Source organism: Natator depressus, chromosome 2 (assembly GCF_965152275.1).
Source record: "Natator depressus isolate rNatDep1 chromosome 2, rNatDep2.hap1, whole genome shotgun sequence".
In the NCBI taxonomy this organism is placed as follows: domain Eukaryota; kingdom Metazoa; phylum Chordata; order Testudines; family Cheloniidae; genus Natator; species Natator depressus.
Genome location: NC_134235.1, coordinates 74,412,229 through 74,430,505, shown reverse-complemented (window position 1 = coordinate 74,430,505; position 18,277 = coordinate 74,412,229). Strand labels below are relative to the sequence as shown.

The following is an 18,277-nucleotide window of genomic DNA, read 5'->3' as shown; positions in this document are numbered from 1 at the left end:
CTGGTGAGGCCACCCCTGGAGTACTGCGTCCAGTTTTGATCCCCCCACTACAGTAGGAATGTGGACAAATTGGAGAGAGTCCAGCGGAGGGCAACTAAAATGATTAGGGGGCTGGGGCACATGACTTACGAGGAGAGGCTGAGGGAACTGGGGTTATTTAGTCTGCAGAAGAGAAGAGTGAGGGGGGATCTGATAGCAGCCTTCAACTACCTGAAGGGGGGTTCCAAAGAGGATGGAGCTTGGCTGTTCTCAGTGGTGGCAGATGACAGAACAAGAATCAGTGGTCTCAAGTTGCAGTGTGGGAGGTCTAGGTTGGATATTAGGAAACACTATTTCACTAGGAGGGTGGTGAAGCACTGCAATGGGTTACCTAGGGAGGTGGTGGAATCTCCTTCCTTAGAGGTTTTTAAGGTCAGGCTTGACAAAGCCCTGGCTGGGATGATTATTTGGGGATTGGTCCTGCTTTGAGCAGGGGGTTGGACGAGATGACCTCCTGAGGTCCCTTCCAACCCTGATATTCTATGATTCTAACACTCATGTTATGCCTGCTAATTTTTTTGATAACCAGACATCACAGAAGAGGACAGAGGACCACCCCCTGGTCTGAGTTAGCATGGTAATTCCAACACAAATTAGCTTCATAGTGACGACCTGCATCTAAATAAATTTATTTCAATACAAATGTTTAAGAGCAATGTACAAAATGTGGGTGATGACAAAAACGTTGCTATGATATTTAATAAGATTTTGCACAGAGTTACGGTTGCATATACAAGCTAACTTTACTATTTTCGGGTTCACATGTTTACCCCCGGTGTTAACATTCTCTTCACCAGATTTTGTTTTAAATTAAGTGTTACACAGAATTGTATATGATTCCCCTTGAAATTTAGGACAGATTATCTTGTACCCTTCACACCTGTGGTAATATACGTAACTATTAAGTAATAATTTTCATGTATTTTATAATAAATTAACAGTTTCTGCTTATGTGAGTTTTCTTTGCCTTGAGTATTTTAAAAAAGAGCTACTTCACTAACTTAACTCCTAACAGGAAGCAGTGACACCAACATGCATCATACGTTAACAGAAAACTTTTAAAACAACATTCATCAGGCTAGTTTCAGAATAGTTAAAAATGTAAAAATTCATAGACAAACTGTATTTCCCGACAGAGGGAAATATTTGGATTTCATAGCTCAAATACATACATGTTGTGCAGTCCTGAAGAATAGTAAGACAGCGTAGGGCTAGGAGAACGAGTCTGTTGCCGTGCTGGTTTGATTGTGCGAGGAGGAATGGAAGGACTGGTGGACGAGGGCTTTGAACTTCGTGGTGGAACAGGTGGAGCATTGAGGAGCCTGCATTCCTCTCTTACCTATATTAGAAAAGAACATTTAGCAAATAGCTTGAGAACCCAAGTAACAACATTCTGCGCCAGATGGAACCTGTCAGTTCAGGTTTCTACCTTGGAAGGAAATAATAAAAAGGAAGGAGCAGAAAACGCTAGGGGTAAACAATACTTTATTGCTAAATATATGTCTGTCTTAAGTACCCACTAGAGGAGACAAAAGTTTACAAGAAGTTTGCAACCAGAAGGTCTTATTACTGGCAAAGTAAAGTTACTAGTGTATGTTTTTATGTACTTTTATTTCACTAGTTTTACATCTGTTCATTCAAAAGAATGAAGACTGAAATTGTTTAAAGGAAACTTTAAGCGGTGTAGAAGGTTAGACTGATCATTTCAGGTACTGTAGGAGAATGAGTCATTTGAAAAAATCTAATGCAGTTTAGTTAGTTGTAGTGATCCCTCCTAAGACAGGAAGTGACAATATCTAAATAGGTTTTAATGCTTAATGACATAGTTTAGAATTAGTACTGAAAAAGCCACCACACCCTGAGCTAGTTCCCACCTTCTATCACTCAAATACACTTCTGCTATTGTATGCCACACGTACCATAGGATACATTTAATTAACACTTCAGAGCAGATGCATTAGAATTGCAGAACTGAAACAGACAAGTTGGGATATCTGACACTTTATTCTGGTTGCCATTTTCACTTTTTGCTGCTCTGTCTTGCATTCTTGCTCTATAGGGGTCGGCTTTTTGGCCCGAGGGCCACATTGGGGTTGCAAAACGATATGGAGGGCCGGGTAGGGAAGGCTGTGCCTCCCCAAACAGCCTGGCCCCCTCCTCCTATCCGCCCCCTCCTACTTCCCGCCCCGACTGCCCCCTTAAAATCCCCAACTCATCCAACCCCCCCTGCTCCTTGTCCCCTGACCGCCCCCCCCAGGACCCCACTCCCTATCCAACCCCCCTGCTCCCTGTCTCCTGATCGCTCCCCCTCCGAACCTCCATCCCATCCAAATGCCCTCTGTCCCCTGACTGCTCCCCAGGACGTCCTGCCCCTTATCCAATCCTTCACCCCCTCATCATGCCACTTGGAGCGGCAGGACTGGCTTATTGGAAAGCCTGGGAGATGGGCGGGTGCAAGCCATGCTGCCCAAGCGGCAGTGTGGCTGCGGGGTAGGGGGGACAGCGGAGGAGGGGCTGGGAGCTCAGGAGCCTGGCAGGATGGTCCCGCAGGCCACATTGTAGTTTGCCCACCTCTGCTCTAGTGGTTTTGATGGAAAATATGTGTAAGTTTTTTGTGCCAGCCAGCAGAGGGCGCATTGTAACCAGTCCTGCCTTCCCTGCCATCCTTAACCCCAAAGTACAAACACCTTCATATACGCTGACCTACAATTTAGGAAGTCTATTGCTACTTCTAATATCAGATCTGCCATAGAAGCTCAGGGGAATTGACAAGGCAACTGAACTTAATACACCCTTGCTCTCAGTCTTCATTCATTCTGCTGAAAGAGGGTTTAGGTTTATCATAAGAATGCACATCTTTACAGGTATATTATAGGTTAGGTCTGACAGCAAGTTCTTGATTTTAGCTCTACAGAAGTCCAGATGTACTTTAGAAGCCAAGTACTGAAAGAATTAGTGTAACCCCTAAAAGTGACCCATTACACTACATTTAAATGAGTGAATGGCCTTAATTATTTTTCCTTCTATTTGTGGTGTAAAGTAAAAATGGACTCAAGCCTCCAAGCTCAAAAAAAGAGAGTTAGATATACTCCAGTGTTTGCGGGGAGGAGGCGGGGGAGAGAGAGAGAAAGAGAAAGAGAAATTCAGCGAGCAAGAGCACCAGCAACATATGCAACATGAATGGGTTGAAGTATGAGGGCAAAGGAGCCTGATAAAATACAAACTCATTCTGTTAGGTTGGATTTTGAGCAAAAGAAATATCTCCATCTCCCACCATGTTTACAGCTCACACTTACATCACAGCTACGCTCAATGCAGTGGCCCCACTGTCATAATCAGAGAAGTTTTCATAATTCTTGACTACTGGTGCATTATTGTAATTATTCTTCCTTTATCAAAGTTTCGGTTTGGGCCCATTTCTAGTTAGAAGAACCCAGAGGAACTTTCCTCATAGAATGGACCAACAGATTAAGGACTCAAAGACTTCTGAAGGAGAGTAATTTTACTCACATGATTAGTCGCACTGAATAAGTTTATTCAGAGTAAAAGTTACTCATACATATTTGTAATGACCCCCACCACAGCTAAAATCAGGCCCTTCATATACTACATCCAGCCTGTTAAATATGTAACGGAGCAAAGAAAATGGTCATTTTAGGTGGACATTGTATTTTTAAGTTTAAGAACACTGCAGAACTAACAGCTTGGCAACACTGCAACATGCAATCCGTGTTTAAAGTGATTGAATTTATTTTAAAAAATAAATGTGGAAACGTTTGCAATTTACTTCAATGCTTCCCAAAATGCAATAACCTGTTTAATACTTACATTAAAAAGGAAATCAGGGACTAGGAAATTTCAGTACATTTCTTTCTCAAATCAGAGCAAGTTAAAATGACAGGAAATGCCCAACAGCACAAAATGCTTAAATAAATCTGGCTCTAAGGGCTCTTATTTGCTCTCTTGCTAAAAAAACTGGAATCAATTTTACTTATGTTTGTTATTGAATTCAGGCACAAAATTCTTGAACCATTTTAGTGCTGTGCCCCCGAAGAATGCCTAGGGACTTAAATAAACTAAGTCAGACTAAGCAAAGTTAATATGGCGTGCTCTGCAACATGCCCTTCGGGTCAGAGAATGACCATTCAGTGCATGCAGCTCATTGTATGCATGGAGCAGTCAAGGAATTATGAAATTATTTTTTTTACTTAAAAGAGTAAGAGATATTGGCACAATTAATTACACTTACTACCCATCACCTTTGTCATGCTATGTTTAACTCAGGATAAGGCCACAGACAATAGTAGTTTGCAGTCTCAATTTGTTCACATCACAAGACCACCATAAAACTGTCAGGCTCAGCTACCAAGAAACCCAGCACAGTTATAGGGACTGAAAGTTACAGGTTAGACTGATCAGAGCTTGGGGGGAAACTGTCAGGGAGTCGACTCTCACTAGGTCTGGCTTAAATGTCATGAGTATTAAAATGGACTAAATGGAGGGGAGGCAATCCTAGACAGAGTGGGTACCTCGGCCAGAATTATGGCATTGGCTTCAACCATCAAGAGGGTCTTATGTCTAGAGAACTCAGGCATTGCATCCAATGTGCAACAGACCATTGAGGATTTACCATTTGATGGGTAGGTTTTGTTTTCAGAAAAAAAAGGAGGAAACCATGCAATGGTTTAAAGACTCCAGAACAACTTCGCATGCTTTGGGAGTATATATTTCAGCTGTGAGAAGACGTCCCTATAAGTGGTCAGCAGCCACAACAATACTGCTTGCAGTGCTTTTTCAGGGAGTCCTCCCTTCCAAAGACAGGTTTCAGAGTAGCAGCCGTGTTAGTCTGTATTCGCAAAAAGAAAAGGAGGACTTGTGGCACCTTAGAGACTAATAAATTTATTTGAGCATAAGCTTTCGTGAGCTACAGCTCACTTCATCAGATGAGGCAGAGCGTCTATTCCAGAAAGAGCCACATATCTCAGAGGAAGAGGTCCTCTGGTTCTGGGTTTAGCAAGCTCCCCCCAAGAGTCTAGCAAGCATCCATTTTGACTCATATCCAGGACAGTGATCTAGTGGTAACTTCTCCTTCCCCATCCCCCTTGTTTAGGGACCAGCAGGCTGCTTTTGCAGTGTTTGGGACTCGATTACAGCAGAAAACAGTTCCTCTCCAACCCCCCGCCCCACCCACCAACCCTGTCCCTCTTTAAGGGCCCCTCTCACAAGACACTGCTCCTTGAGCAGGTTCAGTCTCTACTGTTGCTGGGGGCTGTCCCCTGTAGCACTGGGGAGAGGGGTTCTTACTCCCAGTATTTCCTGGTTCCCGAATGCAAGGGAGGGATGACACCTATCCTCGACTTCTGCAATCTCAACAAATACATCAAATATGTGAGATTTTGTATGGCCATCCTGGCAACTATCCTCACCACCTTCAACCACAATGACTGGGGCGCTGCCTTGGACCTTCCTTTAGGATGCTTCTTTTCATGTAGAAATTCTCCCACCCCACAGGAGGTTTCTCCAGTTTGTTGTAGGTGGACCAGCACTACCAATACACCGTGCTGCCCTTTGGCCCCTCCCCAAAATGTATGGTCAGAGTGACAGCGTACCTCAGGAAGAGGGGAATTAATAAATATTTTCCCATATCTGAATGATTGGTTACTGAGGGGCAAGTCCAGGGAGGAGGTCCTCTGTCTTGTCTAGTTCACATTACACCTACTCAATCATCTGGGTCTCATCCTAAACAGCAGGAAGTTGACACTGGTTCCAAATCAAAGAACCGAGTTCACTGGGCCCTGATAGAATCTACAAATTCAAGTGCGTTTCTGACAACTGAACGATTCAGGAGATTTGCCGTGTACCTCTGGAGCGGCGGTCCCCACACTGAAGCACAGACTGGGTGTGCCTGTGGTTGTTGGGTCATATGGCTGCATGCACACAGGTAATCCAATACACTAGGCTGCACCTTTGTCCTCTTCAAACGTGGCTGGGTTCCTGTTTCGTCTGCACCGTCATCTCCTTGACAGACTGGTCTTCCTCTGCCAATCCTGAATTCCTTACAGGGCTGGATGGTTCAGGACAATGTGTGCCAGGGCAATCCCTCTGCTCAGTCTCCACCGACCAGAACTATTGTTATTGATTTCTCCTTAATAGGTTGGGCAGTACATCTGGAGTCACAGAAGGTTGAAGGCCTGTAGTCAGAACAGGAAGCTTCTCTACCGATGAGTGTCCTGGAGCTTCGTGCCATCTACAATGCTTTTCAGACTGTTCAAGATCACATCAAGGCCTTAGCAGTTCTCATGCTCACCAGCAATATCACCGCCATGTATTATGTGAACAGGCAGGGGAAGCACACTCCATCATGCTTTGTCAGGAGGCAATCAGGTTCTGGCAGTTTTGCATCAGGGGAACCTTTCCCCCACAGCTGATCACCTGCAAGGGATCTACAATCACCTGTTGGATCATCTTGCCAGGAATTTCTCCTTTCTGAAGCCCAGCGTCCTGTGGTTCATCTTTGCAGTTTGGGGCATCCTGACAATCAACCTGTTTGCCATGAGCAAAAACAAGAAATGCCAGCTGTTGCGAGTCTCAGTCTAGCCTCCCTGGCCAACGCTTTTCACTTGAGCTGGGAAACAGCACTCTTGTATGCCTTTTCTCCTATTCCGATCATGGACTATGTCATGCTTATTGCTCCAACATGGCTGAGAGAATGTTGGTTTTCTGACCTCCTCATACTACTGATCCAGCTTCCCATATTCCTACCCCGACCTCCTGACTAGCACCATGGTCAGGTTTTGTACCCAACAGCCCTGCATCTCACAGGGTGGATGCTGCATGGTTAGATGAGGAGGACGAATGATGTTCAGAGGCAATCTGGCAAGTCTTGCTTAACAGTAGGAGGCCCTCCACCAGGGCAGCCTATTTGGCCAAGTGGAAGCAGTTCACAATATGGTCGTTAGCTGGGGGAGTGCAACCAACATGGGCTTGAATCCAGGACATCTTGGAGTATCTGATACACCTTCAATCTTCTGGCCTCATGCTGAGTTCATTGAGAGTCTACCTGGCAGCAATTTTGGCATTTCATCTACCTATCCATGGGAAGTGAGTGCTTTCAAACCCCATGGGAGTGAGGTTCTTGAAAGGAGTCATTCATCTCCACTCATCAGTTACAGAGCCGGTTACTTTGTGGGACCTTAAAACTGTTTTAGCAGCTCTTATGGGACCTGTGTTCAAGTCTTTGGCAACTTCTTCTTTCTCCCTTCTATGTCAGCAAATGGCCTTCCTTGGGGCGCTAATACCTACCAGGAGAGTGTGTGAGTTGCAGGCTTTGATGGCAGAGCCTCCTTACCCGTGATTTTCCAAAGATAAAGTGACCCTGCGGCTGCACCCTACGTTTTTATCTAAGGTAGTTTCCCAGTTTCATTTGAACCAAGTTATATATTTACCGGTGTTCTCCCTTAAGGTGCATTCAACCCCAGAGGAGCACCGTCTCCACATTTTGGAAGTCAGGCGATGTCTAGCATTTTATCTGGACAGAACTAAACCTTTCTGTTCTTCACTGCATCTGTTTGTTTTATATGAGGACCAAATGAAAGGTCAAGCAGAGTCAATCTCCAGGTGGAATAACTTCCTGTATCATGATAGCATACGAAGTAGTCCACAAGCGGTATGAGCTCATTCCAAAAGAGATCAGGCGACGTCAATGGCATATCTAAATGACACTCCTATATTGGACATTTGCAGGCAAGCCAGTTGATCCGTTGAGCATACTTCTGTAAACCATTGTGTCATTATGGCTGTGTCCAGATCAGATGCAAACTTTGGGAAGGCAACACTGCAGTCCTTCTTAAAATAGACACCTCCTGCAAGCACTGTTTGCAAGTCACCTACATAAAATACGTGGCTGTATCTACTCGAAGAAGAAAAAACAGTTAGCCACCTGTAACTGCTGCTCTTCAAGACATGGTGCAGACGTGTATTCCATGACCCACCCGCCATCCCCTCTGCATCAGAGTCTGAGCTTCCAACATTTGATGCGAAGGAACTGAGGGAGTCAGAACAGCAGCACCTTTACATGACCAAGGAAGGGGCTAAGGCCTCAGGGCGTTAGCATGGTTGCCCCATGGGAATTGCTAGGCAAAGTTCTCTGGCTCCGGTGCCTCGGGCATACGTCTGCATCATATCTAGAAGAATAACAGTTAGAGGTAGGTAACCGTTTTTTATTCTTTCGTTTCGAAAAATGGATGATCTTTTAGCTATTGGTCAACAGACCTGGTCAAATTAGCTCGTTGCATATATGTTTGCTTTGCCAGGTTTAGACAAAATAGCTCGTTTAAAATCAGTTCTTGAAGAGGGAATCCCATACTTCACTATTTCAGATCCTCCACCCTCTACACTCCAGGCCCCATGCTGTAGACATTTTGGAGTTCACTGTTGATTCCTGAATAAGGATGCTTTTATGATGTTATTAACCAATTGTAGTTGATAAAGTAATAATACTTGGTCATTTGCTGTGAGATATATAGATATAGATAGTAAATGAAACAATGAATTCACACTACTGTGGCTCTTTTGGGTAATGGTGATTACTAATTTGGCTCCTGAATCACTGAAGTCTAATTATCACTGCACTAGTTAATGCTTCTCTCCTGTCTGGTGATTTACAGAGGATGACAATGCAAACACTTAAATATTACCTTTTAACATTGAAATGAGAAGTGAGATTAACGCATGCAGCAACTTACAAGCACTCCATAAAGTCTAAACACATTCTTTACTTCTAATACTTATTTTCACAATACTAACACATGTGTGAACAAGACTAGTTCCAGCTATGTATGTGTCATTGTTAATTAATCATAGAATATCAGGGTTGGAAGGGACCTTAGGAGGTCATCTAGTCCAACCCCCTGCTCAAAGCAGGACCAGTCCCCAATTTTTGCCCCAGATCCCTAAATGGCCCCCTCAAGGATTGAACTCACAACCCTGGGTTTAGCAGGCCAATGCTCAAACCACCGTTCAGTTGAGACCTAGGGCCTTGGCATGAGAAGGCACCTGGTCTGCCAGAGTCACAGCCTACAGCCATTGTAACCATGTGGGGTAAAATTTTCAGAAGCACGTAAGTGACATATTTCAGAGTAGCAGCTGTGTTAGTCTGTATCCACAAAAAGAACAGGAGTACTTGTGGCACCTTAGAGACTAACAAATTTATTTGCTTCCGATGAAGTGAGCTGTAGCTCACGAAAGCTTATGCTCAAATAATTTGTTAGTCTCTCAGGTGCCGCAAGTACTCCTTTTCTTTTTTCTAAGTGACACAGGAGCTTCTGAAAAATTTAACCATGATACAGAATACATCTAGCCTACAGTTTTAAAAGTAGAAAAAATTCATGGCTAAAAATCAAAAACAGGGGTCTCCACTTAATACCTCAGCTTTTCCTAAATATATTTCAGTGTTTTTTGTTTATATGAACTTGACTCTTCCAGTATACCCCATGCTGCACATGCTTAAAAAAATAAACACACCAGAGAATCCACCTAGCATTAAGTCTTTTATGACTGACTTGACTTCCTATTTATTTTCCACTATTAAAATTTTTTTAATATAGTGTTTACAGAATACATTATATTGTTTTCACAAAGGATTAAAATCTTCTGATAATCTTGTAGATGAGAGAAAAAGGTCAAACTTCTAAAATAGTTGCGTCCCACAAACCAATTTGTTTTCCTTTTTAATGTACATTTTAAATTTTTTGTATGCAGAAGTACAAGCATTAACCAAGTTTGATAGACATATACTATGAAATATCATATTAAGGGAGTGATGACAAAACCATATGTTCACTAGCAGCTATTGAGCTCTACTTGCTCTATAAATACTTTACATGGAAACTGAACAAACATCTTTTCAACCCTAGCCCATTGATGAAGTCAGTAGGTGGCTGATGTTCTTTCTAGACCTGTTCCAGGAAGGCACAAAACTGATTCCGATTCATTATCTGATGTATGGAAACAACCAACCCTGTCTGAAAATGTTATTAATAACTCTGGCAGAAATTGGTTCCATTTCATGGCAAGAAATATACTAAAATGGCTGAAGTTGCTCAGCCAAATATTACGCACGCCTTGATAAGTAACACACGCCACCAAGACTTTCAAGAGGACTTTAAAAGGCAACGTTCATGGAAATATCTATTCACCAAACTCAGTCATACTAACCCAGAGCAATATTGAATTAAGGTTTCTGAATTTCATATGCTTTTATTTAGCACTATAAACTACCAAGTTGAGAGTAACTGTATGCTGTTTAATAAGAAAGTGAAGTCCCAATCTACCCTGCCTCCCATGGACCTCTGTTCTTTCCAGGAAGCTCATTTGTCTTTCATTTGGAATGCAGCTGAAGTTAACATGGCCACTTGTTTTGACAATATACGTAGCATTGTCAAAACATTGTAATTGTGCATCTCCAACTGTTTGTCAACGCAGCTCTTGGAGTTATGTTTATGGGTTACATAATGCTGCAGTTCCAGCTTGTGGAACGGGTACTGATTTTCAGGAGGGCCTCATACTGGGTCTCCAGTTCTATATGTGTACTTCTCCAGCACTGTCATTGCTCCCACAGTTGATAACGTATCACCACTATGTGAAAGTGGATAAGTATATTTGCAGGTGTATATACACAAAGAGTTAATAATAGTTGGGAGGGGGTTGAGAGGGAGAGGGTTGGGTTCTTTGTTTTTATGAAGGTGTTTAGACTCCAAAACATTTTCTTCATTAGTTAAACTTGAAAAAAGGTCAGGAATCACCCAGGATAGGTTTAAGGCATTCAAACTTTGTAATAATTCCTAATCAGAGCCTTTTGGCTAAGAGTTTTTGATTTTAAAAATGTTTAAGAAAGTCTCAGTAACAGCAACCCATGTAAGGTTATAATCTCCACCCAAGCCTATTTAAGGAGATTGGGGGAGCCCCTAAATGTGAGGGGCAGAGGTATCTTTAAACAAATTTCAGGGTAGTATTAGGAGGGGGAATAACTACTACAGAGTTTGTATTATGAACCCTGGCAGAGGAAAAACAAGCTGTGTAAAAAAGTAATCATAAAGGCTTATGAACTAAGAACTCTGCAGGGTTCCAACTTTAAATGTAAGCTCCTTTTAATAGTCAACACTTTCTCCCTAAAAAATCCAGCATTAGCTCAAGGCACCTGTTTTCACTAAGACCAATCTATTACTGAAAAATTTGGAATTTCTAGGCCAGCTGTTTTAGAAATGTGACTTTTGATCAAACCAAGTTAGGAAAAATGTCTCAAAAGCAAAGGACTCCTTGACTTTTGAACTCTTCTATCTCACAAATAACTTGTCCTGTTTGCCTAAGACTTTCCTAAGGGGGAAAGGGGGAATTTACTCAGGGTTAAGATTGGTTTTGGTTTGGTAGAGGCTGAGATTGAGGAGGATGGTTTAAATATACTCCAAAATACAGCCAGGTTTATAATGGAAGAGAAAGGAATCTATGATCATTTTCAAATTTAAGTGAATTGTGCACTGTGACAAACTTAACTCAAGATACACATTGAAAATACTGAAGTATCACTGTGCAGCAATCTCTGTGGCTGAATCGAGGATGACGTGAAGGGATTCTGAATGGGTTCACATCCAACATACTTCAACCACAAAAAGCTTGAGCAAAATGTGAGGCATTGAAGGGGAGGTATAATTGGAAAAGTCAAGGGATCATTTAGGATCTGCGAATCCTTATTTGTAAAAGCAGTAACCACGGCAATATACATCCAAAAGTATAGGGTTTAAATGTTCGTTGTTAATTTGTTTTAAAATCAATCCTATATTATGATTTTCACGTGGCAAGGATTAGATTTCAATATACGTTTCTCCCTTCCCCATCTCAAGACTGGGTCTTGCCCTAATGATTCCCCAAGCATATGCTCAGTTAAAAATAAATAAACAAACACTGACTTACAGCTTCTGATTTGGGAGGCACCGGAGGTGGAGGTAGGGAAACATCTGAAGATTTTGTTGCTGCTGCTAGAGTTCCAGGTATTGGAAGAGATGCAGTGCCGCCCTTTGACCGGAAAGAACTTCTGTAATTTTCACATTTGGTTTTTTCACTTAGTGAGCGAGTAAGAGGCTGATCGTTAGGCTTCCCAGATTCTTGGTCCAGCCACAGTTCTTCATAAGGGAGATCTGGTTTTGCAGGTAGAAACATTGATTCTTCACTAACTTCAGGAAAAAGGTAGTCACTGCTACTATCACCAGAGTCCTGGTATTGAAGAGCATCATGAGAAAACAGGGCCCACTCGCTACACAAATCTCTGCACCCATGAAGGTTCACTTCACTATTTCCATGCAAGTTGTTTCCATAAACACAAACTGAGAGCCGGTGAAAGGACTGTGTTAGTTCATCCCGGGCATAGCTGAGAGAATTGGGCACATGATTGTGCCCAGTGCATCGACTTTTCTTAGGGCTCTTACAATCTTCATTCCAGTCAGTTTTCACATCTCGCACTGCACGGGAATATTCATCTATGTCAAACTGTTCCTGGCAGATATTAAACCAGTGCTGGACCAAGGTTTCATGCCACAGCTCCCCCTTCACAAGACTCTCTGGGAGGCTAAACTTTGGAAGAATCAAGTGCAAGGGAAAATGCATTGGAATAACTTTGTTACCACGCAGCACACAACAAACCACCACAGTCTTGGTTTGAATGTTGACAAACTTGTATCTATGCCCCTCACGGATAAAATGCAAGTCATAAGGGTTTCTTGGTGTGGGGCTTGGCACAGTTACATTAACAGGCAACCTTGTTTTTTCTACTATATTGCGAATTGTGTGCTCGCCTTCTTGCATCTGTAGCTCAAGTGGACTGCGGGTGCTAAATCTGCCCTTGCACTGGAAAGGAAGGCTAATGCTTTCATTGGTCCTATGGTTCATGCAGATGAGACACGGCATTTTGCCTCTGCCTAGCTTGCTGATGGAATTAAGTTTCCCAATTTTCTTGAAGATGGTGTTGAGTCGTGACTTTTCCTTGGACGTTTTTGCATAAAGGATTTCCGCTTGTCCCATTAAAGTGAGCTCATCCCCAGTGCTGAGGGTGATATTATAAACCTCTGTGTCTTCATTGCATTCACCCGAAGCCACCTGCAATACAAATATAAACAAATAAAAATATTTCTCCCTTCACAGTGAAGATAGCACCTGAATTCATACCAAGTCTATTTAGGTGGGATTGGATAGTAGGATAGGAAATTACATCTCAAAAGAAACTGTAAATTATTTTTGTTTTAATAACTTTAATAGAGTCAAACAAGAATTTTATCATGAAAATCTGCAAAAAGTTAAATTTCTAATATGCACCACACATTACTGTGGTCTTGCTTGAGAAAAAAGTAGTCATCTGAAACCGACATGGTTGCTAGAAAGAGTGTGACTATACAAGCCTAGTTTTTAGGGAAGGACAAATAAAATATTCTGCATATTTAAAGAGCAGCCATCCAAAAACAGTAAAGTGTATTTGGGAGATATTGGTATCCCTAGTTATTTGGCATCCATTCTCTCTCCTGTTTGCGGCTTTATGGCACTTCCCTGCAGAGGTCTCGGAGGAAAAGGGAAAAAAAGATTCTCTCTCCCACCAGCTTCCTTCCATTGTGCCTCTCCCTTGTGATCCAGGAGTAAAGATACCTTCTTGGTATAATCCCTTCCCAGGCCCTCAAGACAGCGAACCCCCATTCTCTGGGTCAAGAACACTGGTTCTGTCACCTCTGCCCACCTCTTCCTACCAGACCCTAGGCTTCCCCCTTGGTTTTACCTAGATTGTGATTTGAGAGTTTAGATAACATATGTATGGTCACATGTTTCCTAGTATGGAAGTTGTACTAGAAGGTAAAAAGATGCCCAGGCTTGGTTGTTCTACGGTTATTACCTCAAGACTGTTGACCTCTAGATCCTCTCTCTAGACAGCCACTCCTATCGGCCTTATACCTGGGTGTCGTAAAAAACACCTTCCCCAGTTAAGTAACGGAACTCAGCTCGCCTTTTCTCAGCAGGATCAACACCTGTATGCAGAGTAAGGTGTTTCAGGCAGACCCTGCCATCCTGTTACAGGCACCTGCTGTACAGTGTAGTATAGAGTATTTGTGGCTGGGCATGTTGAGCAGGGATTTCATTTGCAGATTTTTTTAAACTATGTAAAAATTGTTTTCTCCACCCACAGAACATCCTGTTTATGTGCAGAGTAAAGCCCTAATTCCGTGCTTCAAAATCTGACCCTGTTAGCAAATAGCTATCACATAAATTATTAAGACAGCTTACTAGCCAATTTTGTTGTCTCACTCTGTTAAATAAATGAGAAATGCTGTAAGTAATTGCCCTCCCCCATGGAAGTTCTGATCTGCAATTTGTCCATATTTGTGAAAATGTGATTGACTTCTGTGAGTCTTTCACAGCAAGTATGAACAGTGCATTCAATACAAGTGCTTCGGTATGTTCAGCATGTCTGCTTAGCATTTCAGTTTCAGTGTTTCCTGAGAGGAAGTTATTCAAGTTCTGCATTATCTAAACAACACTAATCAGTCTAATCCAGGAAACTACCAAGGTTTTATTGTACATAACACCCATTCACAATTTATGCTAGTGGTCAGGCAACATTCAGAAACACATATAAGGAAAACATTCAGTCTTCTGCTGATAACATTTTCATCAAGCTCATTTCAATCTGCTCTTCAAGACCAGTACACAGGAAGTTACATCCAGGATTTGGTTACTGGATGTCATTTTGACTTCAGTGGAATTGGTGGGAGTTGAGGAAACTCAGCACACATTGTGCACACCACACTGACTTTCTTAAAGAGTCATCTTCTGCAAGAATGTTCACTTCCATGGAAGTGCAAGTGTATGTGTATTGTTTTGAAGTGGTAGGGCACATAATGAGAAATTTAAGACTTGAGAGGTAGCTGTATTTTCTTACTGCCCCCCCCCCTTTTTTTTTTTTAAAAGGGCACCAGAGGGAGTAAAGGGAAGAATGTAGATGATGTAAAAGTTTGTTCCAGGACACAAACATTTATTGCTAGTCTGACTAGCAACAAATGTGTGTCCTATTTACCGTATAATTTACAATCACGTTAAACAGTGTTAAAACACAACCAAAAAATTAAGATGACGCATCCTTAAGGTTACATTTCTCAAACAAGGCACCTAAACTACTGTGATTCTGCCCCGTAGCAATGTCCTGAGAAAATTAAACTCTCACTAACTCATTCACTCATAACAATTTCACATTATCAATAACCATTCAACTAGAATGCCTTAACCTTAATCCTATTGTGTGTGTGCTGCTCTATGGCTCTCTTTATTGTCGTATACAAATAGCATAATTTAAGTGATCACTTCTCATACTTACAGACCCAATCCCGCCAGGGCTGAGGGCACGCATTTCCTCAGCGAAGGTGCTCGCAGCACCTTACAGAATCAATCCCTCAGGAGTCGATGGTGGAGCGAGTTATCTAAGTGTTATTACACACAGAGCTAGCTTGCCTCCATATACAAAATTATAAATACGAAGATCAATACAAAATGAGCAAAGCTAGTATGATGAAAAAAGCAGCAGACTTAATTTCAGAGACCTGTATGTATGAAACAAGTTACAGAAGATGTTTTTTCTATCCTCTGCATGTGAACAGGAAAAGACAGAAGACTGGCATCTCCACGGAGGCAGAATTAAGATAGCCCACAGTACGCACCAGTGAAGACAGAACTAACTGAAGAGTCCCCCCGATGTTTGACACACTGTTAAAAAAAACTCTTTAGGATTCTATTAAAGGTTGTAACACTCAAGAAATGACAGAAGGAATAATCTGAGAGGAGGAGCACCAATAACCAAACTACAATCAATAACCAGCTATATACTGCAAAGCTTAAACAGCCTTTATTAATAGCATTAGTGTTTTGGTAGCTCACAGAGGTCACAATCTGGACTCAGGGTCCCATTGTGACTCACTTCTCTTCTTACTTCCACGCCCACAGGTCAGCAAGGCTATTGCCTCCAGATTGACTCTTGTGTGTTCTCATTAGGATATTCCTCGCTCCTCCGTCCTAATTCAGTTTTGCAGTATTGCCAACCTCAAGTGATCAAAAATTATTATTTAAAAAAAAAAAAACAAAACAAAAAAACTTTGATTTTCAGGGTGGGGGAGAAGGACAACAAACGATATTTTCAGTTTGTCTTTTGGTTTTATTTTAACTTTCTTCTACTCCTCTGTCAACTTGTGTGTGATGATTTTAGAAAGAAAAGTAAACATTCAATGACCCTTTAATGCAACCAAAAATGCATGTCTCTCCCCGCCTGCTCAGATGGAAACTACACTTCCCTAACTTAGGGTGAGAAGAAGGTAACTGCCATCCATTTCTTATTACTGTCTTGACCCAGCAGCCACATTTCTCTGCCCAGCAGTGCCACTTTCCCAACACCTCTCTCCCCACCTCATGCCTCCGGGCCCTTCTCCCAGCTATAGGGCCATACATGAAGGCATGGCTCAGTGGCAGGGCATGTCTGCATCCTTCACCCCAAAGCTCTCGCACAGAACTCTGCCCGCAAACCCAGCCCTGAAAAATCATATGAGAAGCTCCTGTGGCCAATCATTGTGACAGCTCCTTCCGCAGGCACCAGCATCCCACAACTCACAATCAATTTGCAAGAGCTGGCAACACTGCAACTTTGCCTCTTCCTGGATGCTTGGAGGGAACTCTTCTTGCCTACCACTGGCTGGGTGAGCAGCCATCTGAGCCCTTCATCTCCCACCTATCCCTGTCCTCTGTGCAACGTCAGCCTCCCATATCCACCTGCAGCCCTAAATCTGCCTCTTGTTCCCCCCACTGCCCTACCCCCTTTCTCCCCATCCACCTGTTCCAGTGTCTCTGCTGCTCTTCATAGTCCTTGTGCCCCTGAATGACGGTGGCAGCCATTTTGCCTGGGGGGTGGGGGTCTGGCTTCTATCTTACTGAGAACAGTGAGAGGTGGCAGTGAATTTTATTAAAGGCCGCCCCACTTCCACACGCAGACAGACTGCAAGGAAATGGGGGCCATCTTGCGGGCTTCTGCCCCATTGACGGTAATAGGAGATGGTGGTTATTCTGAATAAAGGAAAATTTGAAAGTTGGTGCCTTTGACCATGTTTGCCTGAAACCGGTAAAACCACACCCAGAATCTCTAGAGCTGGGGTAAAATCATGAGAGTTGGCAATACTGGTTTTGAAATACGTTAGTCTAGGAACAAGAGCCCTGCTGATTTGTAGGGAGGTAAAACCAGGCGATGGGATGGGGAAGAATGAGTTCAGTGAGTGAGTTTTGTTGACACAATTCACCTCCCAGCAGTGTGACAGCACCGCACATTTTACATTTTTCTGAAAGTTTTTTCCCCTTCCACTTAAAATTAGAATATTTAGACATTTCACCATAAAACCCTGAGGTGCTTGCAGTTAGCTTGGTAATAAGCAAAACCTGGGCCAACAGGTCCTTGATCTTCTTCCCTGGAATTGACTCAGCTATGATTTATGGTTATTACCTCGTAAACAGGAAGCTTCCCCAACTTATTTTATTGTTAACCTGGCACAATCCTCAAGTAACCTTCTCTTTTTCCCACCCCACCCAGTTATTTTTGCCTTCATGCTTGTTCTTGCAAGATGCATTATCTTACAGCTACTAACATTAAACACCATACTTTATATCTCCATTACCCCCTACCCCTCTTAAATCTTATTGCTTAGTGATACATGACAACTCCTTCCTTCGTGGTATCTGCAATATTTGCTGCATTGCATTTCAAAACCATTTCTAAATCACTAACAGACATTTAAACTGAACCACTCCCAATACTAACAAGTAAGTTTGGGACTTATATTCCACCAGAAGGATCCTCTTCCATATATTAGTTGCTCTCTGTTCTCTCTCTGCCAGTTATCAATCCATGTCAGGAGTTCAGCACTGATGCCAGCGTTTTGACCTCACTCACTGGCTTCCTACAAGACATTTTTATCAAATGCACTACAAAACAGTGATGAATTACATCACTGTAATCTTTTAAACTCTGTCTCCTGAAATTCAATGGCAATTTAGATTGACTAAAGTGACATTTGCTGCAGAAGACAGACATCAGGTAGATAAAAAATGATTACCTAACAAAAGTTTTGTACTGGGAAGATTAACATATTGCCTCTCACAAGTTAGTGCAAAGTAATAG

The 18,277-nt window shown here is 42.4% G+C and overlaps 1 protein-coding gene across 3 annotated transcripts in view; it reads right to left on the bottom strand.

Annotated features, from left to right (window-relative positions):
* Positions 1-18,277, bottom strand: part of GAREM1 (GRB2 associated regulator of MAPK1 subtype 1) — a 123,439-nt gene that overhangs the window by 4,192 nt on the left and 100,970 nt on the right. For all 3 annotated transcript variants that reach the window (XM_074944430.1, XM_074944431.1, XM_074944432.1), the window contains 2 exons: positions 12,007-13,185; positions 1,212-1,378 (listed from right to left, as the gene is read on the bottom strand). In XM_074944430.1, coding sequence (XP_074800531.1) covers positions 1,212-1,378; positions 12,007-13,185 — 1,346 coding nt within the window. The remainder of the gene's footprint in view (positions 1-1,211; positions 1,379-12,006; positions 13,186-18,277) is intronic.